The 25,086-nt window shown below is 37.3% G+C and overlaps 1 protein-coding gene across 1 annotated transcript; it reads right to left on the bottom strand.

Moving 5' to 3' along the window:
• Positions 1-18,764: 18,764 nt before the first annotated feature.
• On the bottom strand, positions 18,765-20,427 carry LOC126809805 (uncharacterized). Its single transcript, XM_050534596.1, has 4 exons — positions 20,422-20,427; positions 19,800-19,882; positions 19,206-19,305; positions 18,765-18,770 (listed from the first exon to the last, which is right to left on the bottom strand). The coding sequence occupies exons 1-4, from the start codon at positions 20,425-20,427 to the stop codon at positions 18,765-18,767; spliced, it is 195 nt and encodes a 64-aa protein (XP_050390553.1).
• Between the last annotated feature and the right edge of the window lie 4,659 nt (positions 20,428-25,086).

Below are 25,086 nucleotides of genomic sequence, written 5' to 3'. Positions count from 1 at the left end.
TACACTCGACGAGACGATTGAATTTGACATGTGTGCGCATGCGCAAACGCTTAGTTGTTTTAACAATATACCCACGCCTTCAAATGTCTTAATATTAACTGTTTATAATGCTACAGTGGAAATTAAAATACACGTTTAACTGGATATGAAAAGATCGACGTTTGACATGAATTGTTTAAAGATTAGCCTACTATATGTATTAAAAAGAACAGTGCTTTCATTTCTGTTTACCCACAGACACCGGGTCTGTTTATAATGACATGTTATACAGAGGGAGCAAAAGAGAGTGGGAGAGAGGCGTCTATAAATCTAATAATGTAACACTTTATAATGTTAGTTCCAAAGATAAATAAATATTGTGCAGTATGATGGTTGTTATGAAAAATAAATTGTCGGATAACGTACAAGGAAAATATAATGGCATGTAATGCGGAGAGTGAGGGATAAAGACCTCTATAAATCTATTAATTTAACACTTTATTTTTTGTCCCACAGATAAATAACTATATAGTGCCGTATGATGTTTGTTATGAAAAAAGAAAACATTGTAGGATAAAGTATGGGGACGATATTCTATAAGTATTACAAATAAAATAACAATCGAGATTCGGGGAGATTTGAATTCGAATTTGGTATAGTGGGGAGGGGTAAATACAACATAAAAGATAGTTTATATTAACAAAAAATTAAAAATTAGGACCACGTTCTATAGTGTTGTATGCTAGCATTTACACACAAATATTTATGTCGCATTCATTTATACAGGCATTCAAAGCGCTCAATAACATTTACCAAAACACATTTCATCGTGACCAACGCCCCCTGAATGAATATGTCTGTATGTTAGAGCTGCATTTGCTACCGAATGTTGTCTTTTGCAACATCATTAAATCATATACATGTACTTATACAGTATAACCATATATCTGTCTGTTCAGATATTTTTTATAACAATCAATGTTATCATGTCAGCTATTATACTACAGAAATACAAGTTTCCCAAAGATGATTTAAGTTGATATTAAATTAATCTATTAATTGTAATCGCCTGTACACACAACCTATTTAAATTTTGTAGTTTCGTCAGTATAAAGGGTGGTATTTTTCGCCGACTTTAACGTTTCCGAAACATGTTTTAAAGATACACCGATGCGCTCACATGATATTATTTGAACTGTAGATTTTGAAGGAGTGTAATTAGATTTTAGTCCCGTGACAGCCAAACATGTGGTTATAACCGCTGCTACATTACCATTCGAAACGTTTAGATTTTTAAGTTCCATGACCAAATTATGAAATTCTGCTGTGTATCTTTGATTTTCGACATCATACAAAATTACTTCGTTCTTCTTAAAAGTTTTGGACTTGCAACCATTTTTTTTTACCTGCCAATTGTTTTTTTATTTTCATTATTAGTCCTCATGCGAATCATTTCTTTTTTAGTCTTCCGAAGTCGATTTTTTAAATGGGCGATTGTGCTTTTATGACACTTTGACAATCCCCGCAAATACATATTTTTCCTATTTATTTCAGTTATTAAATTAATTTCACTAGTATCTGCCGATGGAGTCTCGTCCACTATCCCGGAAAAAAAATGGGGTGTCAAGAAAATCGTCGTATGACTTATTGGACTTAGCCTTACTTTTACCCAGCTTTCTAGTCTTTGTCTTCAGTCTGACCAGTCTATTGTGAATGTAATTGTCACCAAACGTCACACAGTCGTCATGTAAAGTAGTTATGATAGACCAATACTCCGTAGTTGTCGGAAATAACAATGCCTAGTATAAGCCTATTTGTGATTTTTGCCATAGGTAGTTTGGTTATAGTGCTCAAATCATAGGGGTACTTGTCCAATCCAATGCTGGATAGCAAATCATTGGTGGACGTCACCTTGCAGAGCTCAGTCTCCGATCTAAATAAAGAAACTAAGTCCGTCGATCAAGGATTATGGCTACAGAATAATTACAGTAGAATCTGCATTAAGCTGCCACCCAAGGGAATTTTCACAACTGACCGCTTAACGGGAGTGGCCTCTTAATAAAATCTTGTTGCTTTTTGTGCCGACATAAATTAAATATTACACTTGGATGCATTGGAAGCGGTAAATTTGGCCGTCGCTGAATCTTGCGCTGAACGAAAATTCTTTACTCAAATCTCGGACATAACTTAACGGGAGTGGCCTCTTAATAAAATCTCGTTGCTTTTTGTGCCGACATAAATTAAATATTACGCTTGGATGCATTGGAAGCGGTAAATTTGGCCGTCGCTGAATCTTGCGCCGGACGAAAATTCTTTACTCAAATCTCGAACATAACTTCTGTAAACTTGTCATTTTGTACCAACCTTCGATACTACTGTCTACCATTGTGATGCATTCGATAATATTTATCCATTTTTGTGAAGAAAATCGATGAATGCATTTTATTTTATCAAAAAAGCACATGAACAATTTTATCACCTATTTACAGGGGGTGTAACTCTGTATGTAATATTATAGGAGGCGCTAAGAGAGATACTAGATGATCGTGACAAAACTCGGTACTTTTATTTTATTCAATCAGTATCAAATAATGTGTCGTTACGCGTGAAAACAATGATCAGGTTAGTCGTTTAATAAAACAAAAGATTAATTAACAGATAATCCCGGGTTGATTGTTATGTTTACATTTCTTTTTACCTGATCAGTTGGGTTCCAGTTAATTAACTACTACTCACGGGATTAGCGGGGGTGTTACAAAGAACGACAAGATGGTATCATTCAACAATGGCCGTTGAATGGGCGATGTTTTGTTGAATTTATTAGTAAGATAGTGACCGCTGGCCGCGTTAGAGGAGTGACCGTTGAATAAAGAGATGAAACAACAGAATTTCTACGGGGGGAATTTATCGTGACCGCTTACAAGGAGATGTCGCTGAATAGGAGTGGCTGCTCATACAGATTCTACTGTAAATATGATTATGAAAATAGTTTACATCAAGTTACCGAAAAGTGTCTGGAAAATAAAGACTACCAATAAAAAATTTGTTTCGGTTATTTTCCGGTCTCAAATAGTTCTGCGTATTTAGAGCTAGCAAATATTTATTCCCTAAAGTAAATAGAGCGCTACGTAAACGAAGGCTGTAATCATTAAATAAAAGTAAATCCCAAAATGTTGTAATGAGTTTACCATGCCACGCTCATGGATTAAAAAGTTAGAAATGAAACGAAGCTATTACAGCTAGCTCTGTACCGAAATCGCCCAAATCAAAAATTAAATCAAAGATTGCAATAGAAATTTTTGCTCACGTTCGCTATTAAATAAACACGAAAGTCGAAGCGCGTAATGATTGTATTTTTACTTGGCTTTATATACCAATACATATTTGTATAATACCACGTGGAATGCTATTTATGACGTATATTTGCTGCGACATCGAAATTCACGTGTGCGAGACTACATTTTGATAACTTCAGAAAATCTCACGGACGGTGCAGTCAGTCAGGTAACTGTGCATGTTTATATAAGGACAAATAATTGATCATTGAACCACTCTACGTAGGGTCTTTTTTAAATAACCTTAACACTGTATCTATATGGTGAATTTTAACCGACTGCCTATATATTGCTGGGGGGGGGGGGATGGTCGAAGGGTTAGCATAAAGCTTGTCATTGAGTCAACTGACAAGGAGTAGGGTCGGGTCGCCTGTCCAACCTCGTGGGTTTTCTCCGGTTTTCCTCCCACTGCCAAAGGATCCCTATGCGAAAGCAAATTATTGAATTAAAATTAAACCGTATGTTTGTCCCGAAATGACCTAGTTTGTGTCGAGTGGACGTTAAACCCAATTTCCTCTTCCTCTATATATTGCTATATATTTTAACAGAAAGTCTAAATATGGCCTATAAACACTTCAATATGTAGGGTGACCCACCATAAATCAATATCTCCATATATCTCGACAATTTCGCCACAATATTTATATACATGCCAAGCCTCAAATCAGTTTCACACAATTATAGTCACTAAATAAACGATCATGCTGTACTTAATAAGCTATGACCATTAATCATCTATAAATAATAGACTGAAAACTGGTTCCATGTGTCGTCCACAACATCCAGACACTTTTGAGTAAAAGATAGGTTACGTGCCCTTGTTTTGAAATTAGTCTCGCTTAACCAGTCTATCGACCATTCTAAGGCTGATTGACAGGTCGGGATAATCAAGACTACTTTTTTACGAAACATAACAGAAAGCTAGAACAAGAAATTGAATTTAGAAATGAGCACGTTAGCTAGCTCAACAATTGTTTTAAGAAGCTTGTAAAAATAAAATGAAACTACTGCTAGTATCATGTTCCTGTCTAACCCGATTGTTTCAGAGATAGTATTTGTACAGTTAATGATAAAGCGATTTAAAAAATGAAACGAACGTAATTTCTAAATCTGCTGTAATAACCAAGAAGCTTAATTTTACTGCTATTCAAAATCGTCAACAATAAATTTTTTACGGCTGTAATAGTTGATAGATTTGTAGAGAATTGCACGTGCCATGGCTATTTATAGTATCATACTGTCAGAAAGTTGGCCTCGACACGGCGAATGTGCACGCTTCTGTGCACGCTTCAGTGGTAGTCTCGAACTATCAGCGGTTGACTGTATTTCTGTAGGTGCATGGGTCACCCTACAATATGGAACAAAAAACTAACATCATTCGTAAAATTAGCTTTTAACAAAGTAAAATCACTAAAATTAAAAGCTATGTCGTACCAAACCTGCATACCACGTTTCAATTGTATAGAAGCAATACGGCGAGCATGTTATTTTTTAGCATTATACATGTGCTGTCCATGTTTATCATTTAATACAGTTTCTGGAGTCTGTCAACAAGAAGATTTTTTAAAATTTTTGTATGGAAAACTCTGATACGATATACCTACGTGGAACACAAATTTATTATGCAGATCTACATTTTGAAAGCAGGTTGCCGAATGTGGTCTAATGAAAATGAAATGAAATGAAATGGGGTTTAACGTCCTACTGTTCTGCTCCTAACCTGGGCTAATGAAGACGGGCATACGCCATACAGTGTGCTATGAGGGAAATTTTGCCCAGACAGCGGCACTACGGCCTACTCTTATATCGAATTCCAACTGCCAAGGGATCTTTTACGTGCACGTCAATGTGTACACGGGACCTCGGTTTTTTGTCCCATTTGAACGACTAGACAGCTTTCCTTGTCAGCCCCTTCGTCCTGCATCACTGACAAGGGAGAACCATGCCGGAAAATCTGGATGAACTTTCTCGGCCAATGCAGGGATCAAACACCCGACCTCCAGGCTAGCGAGGTAGCGTCTTACCCACTTAGCAACGTGATCTCCTGTGGTCTAATGCCCGCATTTTAGCTCATAAGGTCTGTCATTGGTCAAGTGGCGTGGTTTCGATCCCACAAATCATGTATTAGTGTGAAGCAGTATGGCCATTGAGGAGTTGAACCCTATCCATATTTAGAATTTCCCCTTCCCTTTGCCAAAAACCTTGTGAACATGACAGGAGCCCCCGTCCGCCCATGTGTCCATTAACATTTTGTTCGCAGAAACTCTGCAGGTCACAGTTTTTTCAGATTTTGATTTAACTGAAAATAAAGGCTTATATATTTAAAAGATCTCGGTTCCTTTCAATAGTGGCGCATATCGGACCGTAACTTCCTAGAGTATGGCCCCTGATTGTACGAAAAATAACATTTTTAGCTTATGGACCACCTACAGGTCACAATTTTTATCACTCTCACTTAATTAGAACTAAAGTTATTGTGTTCCAAAGCATCAACCAATCAAATTGCTTATCTCTGCTTACCCAAAGCAGAAAATGCTCATCAACGAACTCTGTCAAGGCATTGACCTAATAAACCCCTATACCAAGTTTGAACATTCTAGCTCAGTTAGAAAGAGTTATTGTATCACAAAAAGTGTGACGGACAGACACTTAATTAGAACTAATGTTATCGCGTCCCAAAGCATCAACCAATGAAATTGCTTATCTCTGCTTACCCGAAGCAAAAAACGCTCATCTTCGAACTCCGTCAAGGCATTGATCTAATGAACACCTACATCAAGTTCGAACATTCTAGCTCAATTAGAAAGAGTTATTGTGTCGCAAAAAGTGTGACGGACAGAGAGATGGACAAACCCATTTTAATAGTCCCCTGTTTTCTTCGAAAGGCTGGGGGGGACAAATATATGTTTATATCCCAAAGATCGCGGTTCATTTTTAATATTGACGCATGCCTGTTATTTTGTTTTCTTGCATGGCAACCGCTTGATAACAGAAGTGTTTGGTTGTAAATGATTTGTTTCAAGCCCTGTGACATATGCTACATGATAGAATAAATGTTACAGTTTTTAACAGATTTGTTCAAGCTTATGAACATGATAGAGATCAGATTTCTTGAGGAATACTTTGATTATCAAGTTTGGTCAACATCCAAGGTTTCATTTCGGATAAGCCGCTGTGGAGTATGGTTGACATGTAGGCTTATTTCCACACTTTGCGAAGTGATATCAAAAATTCCTCATACACCCCTCCCTTCCCTCCAAAAAGATTTTGTCTTGAATCTAAGCAAATTTAAATAGTGTTGATAATCTGTATAATGGATCTTTTACTTATGTATATATGTTATTTATACTGAGGCCAGTATTATATAGAACGATTGTATAACCAGATAACAGTTAGTCCCATATTACCTATTTTAGGACTAAACGAACCTCTGTCACTCTATAACTAACCCTTTTTATACGTTCAAATTTTCATGGGGACGTCGCCCCTGCCCGTCCGTCTGTCCACCCACAATTTGTTTGTGGACACTCTACAGGTCACAATTCTTATTGATCCAAAAGATCTCAGTTCCTTTCGATATTGGCATGTATCGGATCGAAACTTCATGGATTATGGCCCCTGTTTGTACGAAAAATCATGTTTTAGGCTCGTGGACCCTATAGAGGTCACAATTTTTTTATCCAATTTTGTTGAAACTTGAAATGTAAGTTTATAACCCAAAGATCTGGGTTCCTTTCGATATTCGCGCATATCGGACCATAACTTCCTGAATTATGGACCCTGATTGTACGAAAAATCACGTTTTTAGCTTGTAGACCCTATAGAGGTCATAATTTTTATCCGATTTATAACCAGCGGCTGCCAGGCAGGATACGCCCACATTTTCGAGAGATGGTCAGGGGCCATAATTTAGGAAGTTACGGACCGATATGCGCGAATATCAAAAGGAACCGAGATTTTTGGGTTATAAATTTACATTTAAAGTTTCAACAGGATCGGATAAAAATTGTGACCTCTATAGAGTCCACAAGCTAAAAACATGATTTTTCGTACAATCAGGGGCCATAATCCATGAAGTTTCGATCCGATACATGCCAATATCGAAAGCAGCTGAGATCTTTTGGGGATAAATCTATATTTCAAGTTTCGTCAAAATCGGATAAGAATTGTGACCTGTAGAGAGTCCACAAACAATTGTGGACGGACGGACAGGGGCGACGGCATAATACGTCCACATGAAAATGTGGGCGTATAAAAATTGTGACCTCTATAGGGTCCACAACCTTGATATACCATATTTTTACGCTATTTGAGAACGAACGGCGGCCATTTTGTCTGTCAATTTTAGGCCGATTTTCACGAAATTCGAACTCAGTCGTCCTTAAGGTGTAACGGTGATATAATAATACAGTTTTTTTAATCGGATAAAAATTATGACCTCTATAGGGTCTACGAAATTCGAACTTAGCTGTCCTTAGGGTGTAACGGTGATAATAATAATACGTTTTTTTAAATCGGATAAAAATTATGACCTCTATAGGGTTCACAAACTAAAACGCGATTTTTCGTACAATCAGGGGCCATAATTCAGGAAGTTACGGTCCGATATGTGCGAATATCGAAAGGAGATCTTTGGGTTATAAACTTACATTTCAAGATTCAACAAAATCGGATAAAAATTGTGACCTCTATAGGGTCCACGAGCCTAAAACGTGATTTTTCGTACAAACAGGGGGGCCATAATCCATGAAGTTTCGATCCGATACATGCCAATATCGAAAGCAGCCGAGATCTTTTGGAGATACACCTATATTTCAAGTTTCGTTAAAATCGGATAAAAATTGCGATTTTCACGAAATTCGAACTCAGCCGTCCTTAGTTGGTAACGGTGATATAATAATACGGTCTTTTAAATCGGATAAAAATTATGACCTCTATATAGGCTAGCGGTTTAAGCCCATATTTTTTGCGATACCCCTACCTATGGTAGAACAAGGGTTATTTGGTATGGTTGGAAAGGTAATTTTATCGACATTATGAAATCGGTTCTTGGGCGATTTTCAAAATAGGCGATAATAGTTATTTCTCCTGGTTTCCATAGCAACCGTAAAAAAATCATAGATATCGACTATGCGTAAAATCCAACTATTTAACGATTAAGAAGCTTCAGATAAGTTATGTTTTGTATTTTTCTCCAGCACACTCTGTGATGTAAATAAACAAAATCGCTAATAGCACACACAATATCATTTTAGGGTCAGTAATTGGCCCTTAGCGCTACAGACCATGTTCTTGTTGGTGGCGCATTTCGAAAAAAGCCCAAGGCTCCGTCAATTCATGTACGATTGACATAAAATTAGGCATGGTGGTTCGCTTTAGATATGACGTCACAAATCTAAGATGACGTCATACTCAGTTTCTGGCCCATAGTACGCAACTATTTGTTATATTATATGGTTGCACAAGCACAGCGGGGCCGTAGACCATGTGTTGTATATATTTCTTCTATGATTGAAACACAGACTTACATTTATCCGTAATATGCTCTACTGATTAAAGTTAGTACATGTGATAATTACAAGGTTATTTCTTTTTTAAAATAACGGTGCGTGATTTGAATTTTTCTGAAAATATCGATTTTCCTATGGCCTAATCCACTCTAATGTGTACTAAAATTGGTTATTTAACATTTAATTCAGAAAACAAAATCATAATAATTAACTCTAAAGCTTTTCTCCCGGCTTGTATTCAGTCGGATTATAAACAGGACCATCATTTAAATTTCGGGAACACCTTAAGATGGTGGCGGGCAACAATCAGCCTACCGTAAATTACAACTTCGAAGAAATATAAACCTGTATTACGCGCAGATTATGTCATGTAAAAGAAGTAAAATGTAATATTTGCATGAGATTTCGCTTCATCATTTGTTTGTCAATACCATGAATGGCATTTAACCATTTTAGGACTAACAACCCTATTAGAAATTCATTATATCTGTATGTTGCCATTCTTCGGAGAAATCGTTAAATTAGTAACTGGTGATCCTTAAAAATCGTTTTACACATTCCAACTATAATTTTAACACAGAGATCTTTGATATGGTTGATCGTAGCAACGATTTGAAGAATCGGTAAGTGATGCAAAACGTGTTATCCTTACTGGACTGAAGTTGAGAGTAATTACACACAGTCGATTTTCAACTGAAGACGAAGTAGTGTTATACGAGACTGTGAGCTGATCTGTTCGAAAAGAACTATTCTTAAAAGGAATTGACTCTGAGATAAGAGAAAGTGATAAAAATAGAAAATGTTTTTATTAATTCTGTACTTATCCTGTTAATGTTATTGTTTCCTGGTGTGGTTTAGTTCCTGTGTAATTTATGCTCCTGTTTAATTTATGTAGCTGTTTTATATTTATGTTCCTGATATAAATAAATTTTACTTTTACAAAACTGATATTCTGTTATCACTACTTATAGCGTTACAGTATCTGTTATTGAATATGACAAAGTGCTCATGTATCATATTAAGACCATAATTTAGACATGTAAAATATTTATTTAGATACATCGAATCCCCATCTGCGAACCCTTTGAACCTCACGTTATTGATCTACGATATAAACTGTACTATCCACTACATAATATACTCAGCCAAATTAAAAACTTGACACTCAGGATTTTTGGGACTAGATTTTTAATATTTGGTTTAAGGCAACTATTTTAGTGTTATGTTGTGCACAGACGACCTTGACATCAACAGAAAGCAAGAATACGTCTCGCCGAAAGTCCTTGACATTGATAACGTTCGTGATGTCACAGTACCCCCCAAAATGAAATTCACAGACTTGGAGAACAATCGGAATAAAGTGTTTAGTAACGGTTGTGGCCTCCTCTAGCGTCTCGTACTGTCACACAACGTCTACTCATGGATCTCAGAACATTAGTAAACACTACCCGAGGAAGACGTCGCCAGTGCTCAGCAATAGCATGTTGAAGGTCCTCCAACGTCAGTGGTGGATTCACTTGCTGACGAACACGTCGACCCAGTTCGTCCCAGATGTGTTCAATAGGATTAAGGTCAGGGCTAAGCAACGGCCAATCCAGGACTTGGACACGAGCATTTCTTAAAAAATTCTGGGTAGCAATTGCTGTATGGGGTCGAGCATTGTCTTGTAGAAACGTTAGTCCAGGCCCATGTCTCTGCATAAACGGAAGAAGAACAGGTTGCAAAATCTGATCCCTGTACTGGACAACATTTAAGTTTCCTTGGACAACAACAAGAGGAGAACGTCCATGTGCACAAAAAGAACCCCAAACCATGACGCTGCCGCCACCAGATCGGTCAACTTCTCTGACGCATACTTGAGCGTAACGTTCACCTCGTCTGCGGTACACTCGGACCCTGCCATCGGCAAATCTCAAAGTGAATCGAGATTCGACACTAAAGACAACCAAATTCCACTGTCTTTTGAGTAAATCTTATGTGTCTTGTGGCCCACACAAGTCGGTTAAGGCGATGAAGAGGTGTCAATATTGGTCCATTATAGGGCCTCCGAGCTCGAAGACCAGCAGCCTGCAAGCGATTTCGAACAGTTTGTGCAGTTACCCTTCCACCAAACATCTCTCTACTTGTTGAGGTTGCAGTGACAAATCTGTTTCTAAGATGACGTAATCGTATTGCTTGATCTTCCTGGAGTGACGTCACATGTGGCGCTCCCGCCCTTGGGCGGTCGGCAATAGTTCCAGTTTGAAGCACTCTCATTCTAAGATTAATTATTGTCTGGCGTGAACAATTAAAGGCTCTTGCAACAGTGACCACAGACTGACCAGCATAGAGCCTACCTATAGCACGTAGACGTTCTACATTTGAAAGGCGCGGCATTTTCTAACAAAGATGAAAATAACAATTTTAATTTGTTTTTCCAGTTCAAGTTACGTGTGCGTGTTCAGTTTAAGCAAACTTGCATCGATTGACCTCACGAGTTTGTGTTTGCACGTGTTTTTCAGGTTTTTCATCTTTATATGCTCAAAAGTCACGTGATCCACGTGACTTTACAATTTTATGAAATAAAAGGCTTCTTACTACTTACTATCGTTAGAAACACTTTAAAATTTATTTGACTTACCAGAAAAAAAATTTTGTTGAAATTCATCAGTGTCAAGTTTTTAATTTGGCTGAGTATATATATAACAACAAAACACATACATATGGAAAACAGCTACTAGTGTATTTAAGGCGACGTTTCGTACAGTATTCTCTCAACGTTATCAAACTAATACAGTAAAACAGGTATGAGGCAAATATATATAGACAAAATACAACAACATAACCGAAACCATACTTAGCAACAACATGATCAAAGGCCTACACCACCACTTATTAAGATATACAATAGCAGATAGAGAGTTAATTAACTCGCCTTAAATACACTAGTAGCTGTTTTCCATAAGTATGTGTTTTGTTGTTACTCTATCCAGATACTAAATGCCATTTAAAGAACAAACATATATATACGTACATATTTGTACGTATTTAATTACGGACTGAATAATTTCCAGATGTAGTAATAATGGTTTTGATTAAATAGAATGTAATACGAAGGTATATAAGACCCGGCGACGAGCCGAGAAAAGCAGGCGGGGGGGAGATCTGCCATGGCTGAAGGGCCGAATGGTTGTCTTAATGTACCATGTTAATGTTATTGTTATATTCCTGATGAGTTATGTTCCTGTTTTATATTCTTGTCCCTAATGAAAATAATTTTTTTATATTTAATTGTTTTTCGGGGGAGGGGGGGGGGGGGCTGAATATACTTGGACCCCTCAAAAATTTACATAGTAGGCCCTAACTCCTATTTATTTACAACAATTATTAGGATTAGTTAAGGCTCTATCCATATAAAAGAATGTACAAATTAAAACACAAACACTTATGTTTACTTTTTGAAATCCATTTATAATACACAAAATGTACAAAATACTTTATATATACAACTTTCTTGTAAATGTCAATGTGTGTAGTTAACAAGGTGATTGTCAAATATGCATCCTCATAAACTAGAGTTATGTGATCAAGTTTTGTTTCATTTGGATCCTCCTCATAAAAATTCCCCTTCTAAACTCTCTTTGTCGTGTTGTTCATAACTCAAGCGTAACATTCAATATGTAAAAGTCATGAAAAAAATATGAATACGGCACCCCCTGACTTAAACATGATAAACATTGTATTGGTGTGATGTTTTAGTTTAACCCCATGCCAAAACAGTGTTTACAGAAGACTGAAACTTGTCCAATATCCCTTGTCCAATTGATCATGATTAGCGAAGAAATGGTGATGGTATAAGTAGTCCCTGTTTTATTTCAGAAGGATTCTGCGAGAAGGACATGTTTTTGCCCTATGATTCATGCTCACGCTAGACGGCTTGGGCCGTGTTTCAAGACCAGTCGAGACCAGAGCCGCCAACCCTCTAAATTGTTACCCAATTCCTGCCACTCCAGCGTCGAAGACCTAAGCTTACGAACGGCAGTCATGTCAGCCGCGACGACACCAGGGATGGGGGTGGGGGGTAACGGGTCGTTCCTCAGCCCGGTCCAATATGTGCGAATATCGAAAGGAACCGAGATCTTTGGGTTATAAACTGACATTTCAAGTTTCAACATATTCAGTTAAAAATTGTGACCTCTATAGTGCCCACAACCTAAAAACGTGATTTTTCGTACAAACAGGGGCCATAATCCATGAAGTTTCAATCCGATACATGCCAGTATCGAAAGCAGCCGAGATCTTTTGGAGATAAAACTATATTTCAAGTTTCGTCAAAATCGGATAAGAATTGTGACCTGTAGAGTGTCCACAAACAAATAGTGGACGACAATATACGTCCACATGAAAATGTGGGCGTATAAAAAAACGTGTTATTATATCACCGTTACACCTAAAGACGGCTGAGTTCGAATTTCATGAAAATCGCTGAAAATCAATAGGCTTCTTCGTCTAATGACCTTAACCGTATTGTTTTTAACTGTTTAAATTTACAGCGCTAATGGTGGTTCCACAGGAAATCCCTTTTGACGCCGTTGTCTAAATCCAGCATGGCCGTCCTGGCGATGTTTTGAGTAAAATTTCTGTAACTTTTCGCGAATTTTTGCCGATTTAAGACATGATTTGTACAGGATCCCATTCATTATTGCCAAGGAATACTGTTGAGTTGGATTAAGCTACAGAGTGTGTATTTTTGTGTTTTAACGAAAAATAGCGGGGTTTTTTTCCAGTTTTTTGATTCAGTTAAAACTTGTAGATATTTGTGCTGCAGTCCTATGTGTTTGATCATAATCTATGGTTTGATGAGTGTACAAAATGTAGTAGTGACTCGGATGATTATGTTGCCTTTCTAACCTTCGTGGGTTTTCTTCAGTTTTTCCGGTTTCCTCTCGCTGCTGTTGTAAAGTAAAGGATATTTTGAAAAAAAAAAATTTCTGTATTGTGTACCAAAGAGATGCCTCTAAAAGCAGAATACTTCATTTCTAACATTCTGCATCAATAAATATTTCTTATTGCACTCAGAAGTGGGAACTTTTTTTTTTTTTTTTTTGCTGATTTCAAGTTGTCAATTCTACCTCCACCTACATTCATGTAAAAAATATTTCCCTTATTCTCTTTACAGATTCAGAAAACTATTTTTATACTCTTTCTAAATATATATACTTTGTAGGATTTATCATTGTCAGAAAATATTTTTTTCCTCATTTTGTATTTAGCACCAATTTCCGTCGCAATGCCAGGAATTAAGCTTATGCACGAAAGGGGTTTGGGAACAAAAAATGGTTATGCACTTATGAGTTGTACACTGTGTATAAATTTAAAGTCAATCGGATATTAACTTTAGCCTCTAGAGTGTCCACAAGATTTTTCAAAGTGATCAAGGGCCATAACTCTGGCTGTAACTATCAGAAATCGCTGAAAATCAATAGGCTTCAATCGGATATTAACTTTGACCTCTAGAGCATCCACAAGATTTTTTTTGAAGTGATCAAGGGCCATAACTCTGGCAGTAATTATCGAAAATCGCTGAAAATCAATAGGATTCTTCTAGTGTTGAAACCACTATTCGGATATCTGTTAACGGATACAAAATAAGGGTTATCCGAATCATTTTACTATCCATTACAGTCTTCGGACATTCCGTATGCTCTATATTTAGCCATTTTTTCATCTGATTACTTTGAAATTTTCCCCAATGCGATTGATCACGTACGCAGCTTTGAGCATTAATGTTAATATCACGCGTATTATTTAGCGATAGTAACTAATAAAAATATTAATGCAGTGTAACGAAAACAGTAGTCTAAATAACAAAAATATTCATTCATTTCTCGCGCCGGTTTACACTAGATAGAAGCTACTTCTTGGGTTTACGGGATACAAGTTAACACTGTGTTTAGACTCCCCGCAATGAAATTTATTCATAACGACCTAGGTCACGTATATTCTCACTTACTGATTGGTTTAATAGCAGTAGATTATCAGATTGAGGCAAACGACCTTGGCGGAATAAATGTTAGTTTTTATTTTACTTTTTTCATTCGTGTTGATTGAGCAAAAATGATTAGTGGGAGGGCTGCGGATTACAGTAGTTAAACACAAATTTATTCACCTCATTGATTTTTTTGGATATCATTGATAGTCTTAATAATTGCGGCTAAAGGTAGGTACGTTTTTTTATTCGCGGCTCAAACATTTTGCAAATCGAAAGTAAGATTTCATAGTCGGCATACACAAACACTCATAAACATTGAAATAAGTAAGAAATTATGAGTATATGAACTTTTGATGTGATTTTGTATGAAGAATTTCACGTTTCCGAATTATCCGAATAGTATTTGGATAGCAAACAAAAGTATTCGGATCACAAATCTCGATTCTATTTTCAACACTACGTCTCATGACTAGGGTGACCCGTGCACTCTACAGACAGTTGGTCTCGACACGGCTAAATGTGCACGCTTCAGTTGCGTGTTTCGAACTGATTTCTGACTACCCCGCACTCTCTTTGAGTCGATAAATAGCCATGGCACGTGCAATTCTCTACAAATATATCAACTATTACAGCCGTAAAAAATCTATTGTTGCCGATTTTGAATAGCAGTAAAATTTAACTTCTTAGTTATTACAGCAGCTTTAGAAATTACGTTTGTTTTATTTTTTAAATTGCTTTATCATTAACTGTACCGTTAAGAGCGGCATCTTTTGGTTTAGTACAAATACTATCTCTGAATCACTTTCTTTAGCAGGAACATGATACTAGCAGTAGTTTCATTTTACTTTTACAAGTTTCTTAAAACAATTGTTGAGTTGTCTAAAGTGCTTATTTCTAAATTCAATTTCTTGTTCTAGCTTTCTGTTATGTTTCGTAAAAAAGTAGTCTTGATTATCCCGACCTGTCAATCAGACGTAGAATGGTCGATAGACTGGTTAAGCGAGACTTATTTCAAAACAAGGGCATGTAACCTATCTTTTACTCAAAAGTGTCTGGATGTTATGGACGACATTTGGAACCAGTTTTCAGTCTATTATTTATAGATGATTAATGGTCATAGCTAATTAAGTACAACATGATCATTTATTTAGTGACTATAATTGTGTGAAACTGATTTGAGGCTTGGCATATATATAAATATTGTGGCGTAATTGTCGAGATATTTGGAGATATTTATTTATGGTGGGTCACCCTATCATGACCTTAAACACTGTGTATAAATTTAAAGTCAATCGGATATTAACTTTAGCCTATAGAGCATCCACAAGCGATTGTGGACGCCGGACCGACAGGCGGACAACAAAATATGACCACATTTCAATGTCGGCGTATAAAAACTAAAGCGAACCCTGTTCTAATTAATAATAGGAACATTTAAAATGTATCTTTAGGTGGTCTTAGCACCGAACTTTTACTTTGGATCGTCGAAACAGATCTTGCATAACAGAATCAAAACACTTTGAAACCAGTTTCAAAAATATGTAAAGATAGGTTGCCAGGCAACGAAACATACGCCCACAGCAGCTAAATCGTCCGGGCAGTCAACAAGTGTTGTCGCATATTTTTACTTCTTTCGGTAATGAAACATTTATAATACACTCATGAAGTAATTATCAGAAAACCATTAGAATTTGTTTGGTTTTTAATATCATGGATTTAGCTGTTCAAGTCATAAAAATTCATTGAAAATCAATAATACTTGTTCTTCTCAAGCTCTTAGACTCTGTGTGTATCAATATGAAGTCAATCGGATGATAACTTTAGCCTCTAGAGCGTCACAAGATTTTTTGGAAGTGATCAAGGGCCATAACTCTGGCAGTAATTATCAAAAGTCACTGAAAATGAATAGACTTCTTTGTCTCATGACCTTAAACACTGTGTATAAATTAAAAGTCAATCGGATATTGACTTTAGCCTCTAGAGCGTCCACAAGATTTTTCAAAGTGATCAAGGGCCATAACTCTGGCAGTAAATATCTAAAAAACGCTGAAAATCAATAGGCTTCTTCGTCTCATGACCTTAAAACAATGTGTATAAATTTAAAGTCAATCGGATATTAACTTTGGCCTTTAGAGCGTCCACAAGATTTTTTGAAGTGTATCTTTAGGTGGTCTTAGCACCGAAATTTTACTTTGGATCGTCGAAAAAGATCTTGCATAACAGAATCAAAACACTTTGAAACCAGTTTCAAAAATACGTAAAGATAGGTTGCCAGGCAACGAAACATACGCCCACAGCAGCTAAATCTTCCGGGCAGTCAACAAGTGTTGTCGCATATTTTTACTTCTTTCGGTAATGAAACATTTATAATACACTCATGAAGTAATTATCAGAAAACCATTAGAATTTGTTTGGTTTTTAATATCATGGATTTAGCTGTTCAAGTCATAAAAATTCATTGAAAATCAATAATACTTGTTCTTCTCAAGCTCTTAAGACTCTGTGTGTATCAATCTGAAGTCAATCGGATGATAACTTTAGCCTCTAGAGCGTCACAAGATTTTTTGGAAGTGATCAAGGGCCATAACTCTGGCAGTAATTATCGAAAGTCACTGAAAATGAATAGACTTCTTTGTCTCATGACCTTAAACACTGTGTATAAATTAAAAGTCAATCGGATATTGACTTTAGCCTCTAGAGCGTCCACAAGATTTTTCAAAGTGATCAAGGGCTATAACTCTGGCAGTAAATATCGAAAATCGCTGAAAATCGATAGGCTTCTTCGTCTCATGACCTTAAACACTGTGTATAAATTTAAAGTCAATTGGATATTAACTTTGGCCTTTAGAGCGTCCACAAGATTTTTTGAAGTGATCAAGGGCCATTACTCTGGCATTTATTATCGGAAATCGCTGAAAATCAATAGGCTTCGTCTCACGACCTTAAACACTGTGTATAAATTTAAATTCAATTGGATATTAACTTTGGCCTTTAGAGCGTCCACAAGATTTTTTGAAGTGATCAAGGGCCATAACTCTGGCAGTAATTATTGGAAATCGCTGAAAATCAAAAGGCTTCTTCGTCTCATGACCTTAAACACTGTGTATAAATTTAAAGTCAATCAGATATTAACTTTAGCCTCTAGAGCGTCCACAAGATTTTTTGAAGTGATCAAGGGCCATAACTCTGGCAGTAATTATTGGAAATCGCTGAAAATCAATAGGCTTCTTCGTCTCATGACCTTAAACACTGTGTATAAATTTAAAGTCAATCGGATATTAACTTTAGCCTCTAGAGCGTCCACATGATTTTTTGAAGTGATCATGGGCCATAACTCTGGCAGTAATTATCGGAAATCGCTGAAAATCAATAGGCTTCTTCGTTTCATGGCCTTAAACACTGCATATAAATTTAAAGTCAATCGGATATTAACTTTAGCCTGTAGAGCGTCCACAAGCACTTGTGGACGCCGGACGGACGGATGGACGGGGGCGACGACAATATACGACCAAATTTCAATGTGGGCGTATAAAAACTGTCAAATCAAAATCAATCCGAATTAGTTTTACAACGCATGCTATACATAATGATACTAGTTGTCTGAAAAAAACAACTGAATAGTTTCATGGCTGGACTCCAGTCTGCAGACAATGTTCATCATCACACTCCATCAAGGCATTCGCCTAATGAAGCCACACCAAGTTTGAAGATTCTAGCTCAATTAGAAGGAGAGTTTTTGTGTTCCAAAGTATCGACCAATCAAATTGCTTATCGCTCTGCTTACACTCATCAGAAAATGTTCATCATCAAACGTAGTCAAGGTATTGATGTAACAAAGCTATATATCAAGTGTCCTAACCCTCCTGAGCTTACCACTTCATACCCATTGTGGGCTATGCAAATATTGAGTAAAAATCAAGCTTTAAACCCTGTTGTGAAAAACCATGCATACCTTGAATATGAATGTGACTACAACTGTAAAATTGCAGAAGTATATCCAATATATATGACTTGTGATTTATGCATATTTTTAGTTTAGCTTTTATGGTTACCATGGTTACCAGTGGGTTTCAAAATGGCTGCCATATTATTGTCTTAATTAACATATATACAGCTAGGCGACAGGCTAATAGACTGGCAGCCAAGGTTTGATTAACTTAAGATTGAGGACCAAGGTTTGGGCATACATAGACTTTATTAAGGCATATAATATACATAATGAAAGTAAATGCACCAATGCAAACAATAAAGTCTGATAAGCAAAGACTCCAAGGCCCAAACCTGAATTCATTATTTATTATTGTAACTTGTGTTTAAGTGTTTAGCCATAGTAGACACAATCTGTAGGCGACGAGAAGGCGTAGGGTCTAGGTAACGTTTATAGCAGTCGCTGGCCCAGTCACCCTGAACTTGAATAAGATCAGTAGGGACATCACAATTAAAGGCAAACGAAGCACCTCCTCGCCGAAAACTATGTCCAGCATACTTAGAAGGATCAATGCCAATTTCCCAAAGACATTGACGAAGGATACATACAAATTGAGAGTATTTTAGTGAAATCAAGTGACCTGAGTGAAAGTAGGAGAAGGCAGGGGCAGTAGGAGGGGCTGGGTTATTAACAAAGGCTCTCTGACAAGCCATGACAGGACAAAGGGGAGAGTTGGGGATCCTAGGTATAGGAATTAATAGTTCACGTTGCTGATATTGAATGACTTTTGACCAACGAACTTTAAGGAGGCAAACATTATCAAGGAAAGTAAAATCAGACCGTAATAAACAAGATAACTGGGAGGGTAAGTTCGGATCAAAAAACAAGTTCGATTTGCGAAAAAATGAAAAAAATGCAACAAGGCAGGCAGTCCCAAAAATTTGATCAAAAAAATTGCCCAAATTAATTACTGCGAGAATACGTTCTAAAATGCTAGGTGTAATAGGTAGCTTGGGTGAGATGCGGTGACCCAACTGTCGACGAACACCTCTTAAAAAAATGGAAACTGTCCAAACGGCAAGGAATCGGGCAGCCTGGCTTGTTTATGAAGTAATTTAACAATATTAAGGTAGGCAATTATTGAGTTAAATGACAAAAACTTGCAAAGCCAAGTAATATAACAACATAAATCCTGAGCAGTTATTGGTAATGGAGAAATGTGAGCTTTCTTACAAAAGTGAAGGTAAGTGCACAATTGAGTTAAGTAAGTTTTTTTGGTATTCGGTGCAAAGCAAAATCCATAGATTGAGGCTACTTGGTTATCAAGTTTCTTAAGCATTGTTGATCGTGCATTTCCTGCAAAAGAAATTGTTCAGTTTGGATAGACATATGACCAGTGCAAAGAGAATGATTAATACAATGAGTTGGGAATAGGCTGTGCATACATGTATGGCCAGGCAAATGTAAACGAGATATATGATCAGCTAAGGTATTGCAACTGCCAGGGATGTGACGGGCTGTAACATGAAAATTAAAAATAACAGACAACCAAAATAACTGCCTTAAACAATGCATAATTAAGTTATTAGTGCGACAAGAACCCTTATTTATACAAAACACAGTAAAGGCATTATCAGAATATATAACAACTCTGCGATTGGCAAGGTAGGGAGCCCACCGAAATAGAGCAATTATTACTGTCATTGTTTCTTTGAAGTTTATGTGTAAGGGAGATATCATTGGAAAGTCAGCACGCCAGTTCACATAAAACCAGTCACCTGAGAAGAAACCGCCACCGGAATCTTGACAAGCATCAGTCAATAAAGAGGTCACAGGAAGTTTATCGAGCATGAGTGATGTCCCATTAAAATGTTTCATACACTGGTGCCACCATTGGATATCAGCTAACAGGCTACTTGACATGCGAATGCAATGATTTTTGTGTGCTAAGCTATTAATAACGTTTAAAATCCCCCGAACAAAAACTTGTCCGCCACGAACAACGCTAGCTGCAAAATTCAACTTCCCTGCTAATGACTGCAATTGGCGTTTTGATATGCGAGATTTGGATAAATTAGCTGAGAGCAACTCCTTGAGGGAGTGCAATTTGTCACTAGGTAATGTTAGTGTCATATCCACTGTATTTATTTGGATCCCAAGAAATGTCAGAATTTTACACGGATCAACAACCTTCTTCCAATTAATATTAAATCCAAGGGAGCGTAGAAGCTGAAGAAGCACTGCATAAGTTTCATGACAAATCTCTTTACTGCTGGAACAGATGAGAAAATCATCCAAATAAACAACCATCCCGGGATAGCCGAGTCGGCACATGATTCACCGAACAGCGTGAGGGAGGCGATGAAATATTCCAGGGCTTTGTTTTGCACCAAAGGGTAGTTTATTATCATAAAAATAGTGCCATGAACCATTGATCCACCACTTTAGACCAGTTACTTGACAACTTTGAGAGTTAATTGGTACAGAGCGGTAAGCTGCTTTAAGGTCTATTTTTGCCAAATAGAAGTCTTTTTCGATTAATCGGACAGCATCATCAATAGTCTGATATTTGTGGTGGTCCAGGGTTGAAACGTAATCGTTCAAAGATTTCCCTTCAGGAAAACTGCAATCATGGATAAGATGAATTTCCGTACCCCCTGGTTTGGGGACAACACTAATAGGGCTGATGATGGTAGGCTTTGAACTACCGCAATTGTAAACAGGAATATAATTTCCATTTTCAACCTCAATTAAAACTGCCTTGGTAGCTAGATCAAAAAATTCTCCCTTTATTGAAGCAGATGTATGGTTAGAGTTCTCGACAGGTTCAGGCAATGCATCATTGTCAATAAGTGAAAAGCCATTTTTTATGCCATGCAAGATGAAGTCGCGATCTGGATCATTTTCCAAATATTTAGTCCACAGGGACAAGCAGGTATGAACTCCACGGTTTGCTGCAGGAGGCGAGGGTATTAAAGTGGATTCGTGCCCCGAGCGGGCTGCTGACCGTTTTTTGAAGCATGAGAAATGGCAGAGTGAAATTGGAAACATCCAGGTATGAAGCACACATGCTTAAATTTACAGTCACTAAAGGAGCATCCTCTAGTGTTGAAGTTTCTGCAAATTACATCACCACTTGGGGTGAAAGCACTCACATTGGTCTGCTTGTATAGGGTTAGGTAGCTTAGGGACCAAATGGAGTGTCTGTAAATGTCCAACTATCACTCCCCAACGAAAACAATGGGAGGCTTGAAGCTGCCGGTATTCCTTATCATACCTCAAAACAGAAATTCTATCATATCGGATAAACAATTCAAGGATTCTTGTTGTGTATGACAAGTAGTCCATAACTAAGTCAGTGGACGGATTCGATGAAATGAGGTGGGTCATTATACCAATATTAGCCAATGACCATTGTAGAAAAGTAATAGATTCCAGTCTGGGCTTCCGAGGATTGCTGCTACGTAGGAGAACAAGGTCCTCACCACCTGCGGTGCTGAACACAATATCTTCATCGTCTCCCTGCATTGCACGGCCATAAGAAAACCCTGGTACAAAATCCACAATTTCCAAAAATTTAACTTTACCTTCAATTACATGATGCTGTTTTAACACCAATTGCGGGTTTTGCCAGGACAATTCACTAGTTAAATGTGCCGGTTGTTGAGATGTAGACTGTAATTTAACGAACAAGGCGTTTACATTGTCCGAAGCAAAATTATCGTTCAGTCCTCCACTGACTCCATCGCCGGTATTGTTATTATTCGTCACTTCCGCTTGACCTTGACCCCTCATCGTCGCACGCTTTACCGCAGCAAGACATAATTTTCGTTGACCAATATTCAAACACTCAATGTCCTCGCTTGCAAGCAAAGCCAAGGCAGCAAAACTGTCAAATCCCATTTCGAAAAGTTTAGTACACGTATTTTGATGAATTGAGCAGTCTCGTAAAAAAACAATAAAATCCGGATCCACACAATCACGATTAGAATGACTAGTACTAGGACCAGTTTGAGTTTGCAATCCGCCATTGGCAGTGTGATCGTCGATCGAACAAGACATATGTTCATTGGCGTCATCGCTTTTTTCACCTGACGGCATCTCGTTAAGATCCACTAAATCGTCACAACTTTGTTCTGCAATAAATTCTGTGAGGCGTGCTGGGGTTGATTTCTTTCGTGATGGTCTAGAGCTGGAATTTTGAGCCATGACAAGACAAAATGCTGCTACTGCAAGAAGCGATCAAGGCAAAGAGACGCAGCAAGTGCAAGGCAACGTGGTGTCGTGTGCAATAACGCCTAGAGGGATAGTGCAATTGACAATGCCAAATATGGACATAACTTCCCATCATGCAAAGTAAATTGTAATGACATATTATGTGAATTAAAACAAATTAAATGGGATTTAATATAACAATAAATGAAATATTGGATATTTTCTTGCCATTAAAAAATTCAAGATGTGCAGGAATAAAGCTATATGGATTATTAGCATAATAGATATCTCTTTTGTAAGAATAGAATGGGTTTTTGTGGGAAAGTCACTAAATTGTGAGATAATGTTTTTTTTCTTCTAAAAATAATAAAATGTAAACGAGCAGTATTGACATTTTTGCGGTAGACAAAAACAAATATAAAAGTCATCAGTAACTAGATTTTATTAATAAAATAAAAATAAAATAAACATTTGGAAAATAACAATAATATATACCAAAATATCCACATTAGGGTTGCCATGGTAACCAATTTGACCACATCGTATACATTTATATTAGCAGCCATCTACGTGCGCGACTGTATAAAAGCAAACAATTTCCTACTGAGAAGTCTTCCTTTTTTTTTGTCTTTACTTTGTGAAAAACATCAGAATTTTCATCAAAAGAAGAGTCCCCACTTATAGTATAGTCACTACCTGAATCCAAAATAGCCGTGACGTCATCGGGATTCACGGCTAAATTCAGCCGAAGTCTTTTTGTTGTGAAGGACGCCATTCCTCGGCTGTTCTGACTTGATGGTTGTTCCGTCAATAGAGGACCCCCTCCCCCTCTAAGGTTAAAACCATGCTTTTACAGGGGAGTAAATCAAGTTAGATGAAGTTCCGGACTATCGTCCGGTGCCGCTCTGACAGTCCGTACATTCACGTGTGTTTATTCATTCTATACTTATAAAAACATGGTAATGCACAGACTTTTTCTATTTTTCTTTCATGTTCTCTTATCTAGTGACAGTCAATTTTTTTATGAATTGTCAGATATTCTTTCACAGTCTCACACAACAACTTTTGGTCTTCGAAGGAATTATTAGTGAGAAGAAATTCGCCCATGTATCTGTTATCACCCGTCATTTCAGTCAGTCATATAGAGGGATAACTCGTGTTTTCCGTTTGTGTTCGTCACTTCCCATTGTTGAAACATTGATTACGCATCTATCGTAGCAATGATCTCTGTGATAAAATAATATTTGGAACGTGTTTAACCAGTTCTATCACATATGATAATGACTGCCACCAATATTGTCCTTTAATTAGAACTAAAGGTATGGTGTCCTAAAGAATCAACCAATCAAATTGCTTATCTCTGCTTACCCTAAGCAGAAAATGCTCATCTTCGAACTCCATCAAGGCATTGACCTAATAAACACCTATACCAAGTTATTGTGTCTCCAAAAGTGTGATGGAGAGAGAGACAGACAGACGGACGAACCCATTTTAATAGTCTCCTGCTTTCATTGAAAAGCGGGGGGGGGGGGGGGGGGGGGGGGGGCGTCAAAAAATAGGTACCCAAAAACTAAGCCAGACTGGCTCATTTACTAACCACATGAAACTAGTTGCAAAATGTTCAGCATATCTACATGTATCAAAAATCATCGATGCCAGACATTTTCAGTGGTGGGGTCCATACACCAGACATCCCTAATTGACCCACCACAAAAGCTAGACTAGACAATTTACTAACCAGACATTTTTGGTGGTGGGCAGGGCTCACACTGAAGGTCACAAATTGTGATAAAAATATGAAAGTGGCGATTAAAATTTGATTTTGGTGATATAGGCCCGCTACATGGTCCTCCCAAATAAACAAACTATACATTTTTGGAAAGCTTATAACACCAGGAACACAAATCCAGATAGTTCCAAGCAAAAAGTCTGCACTAACTCGATTGAGGGCCAGATAAAAATTGTGATAATTGTCAAGTAAATGCTATATTTATACTAATAATTGTGAAATAGACATAAAATTAAATATTGGCAAAAACACCCGATGCCTTCATCCTATGCAAAGAATATGCTGTTGGTTAAATTTTGATTTAAAGCAAAATGCAGAAAACATAATGGACAAGGAAACATACAGAATTTCGGAAATCC

This window comes from Patella vulgata, chromosome 1 (genome assembly GCF_932274485.2).
Source record: "Patella vulgata chromosome 1, xgPatVulg1.2, whole genome shotgun sequence".
In the NCBI taxonomy this organism is placed as follows: Eukaryota; Metazoa; Mollusca; class Gastropoda; family Patellidae; genus Patella; species Patella vulgata.
The sequence above is the reverse complement of the archived record's forward strand: the minus strand, read 5'-3'. Positions and strand labels throughout refer to the sequence as shown.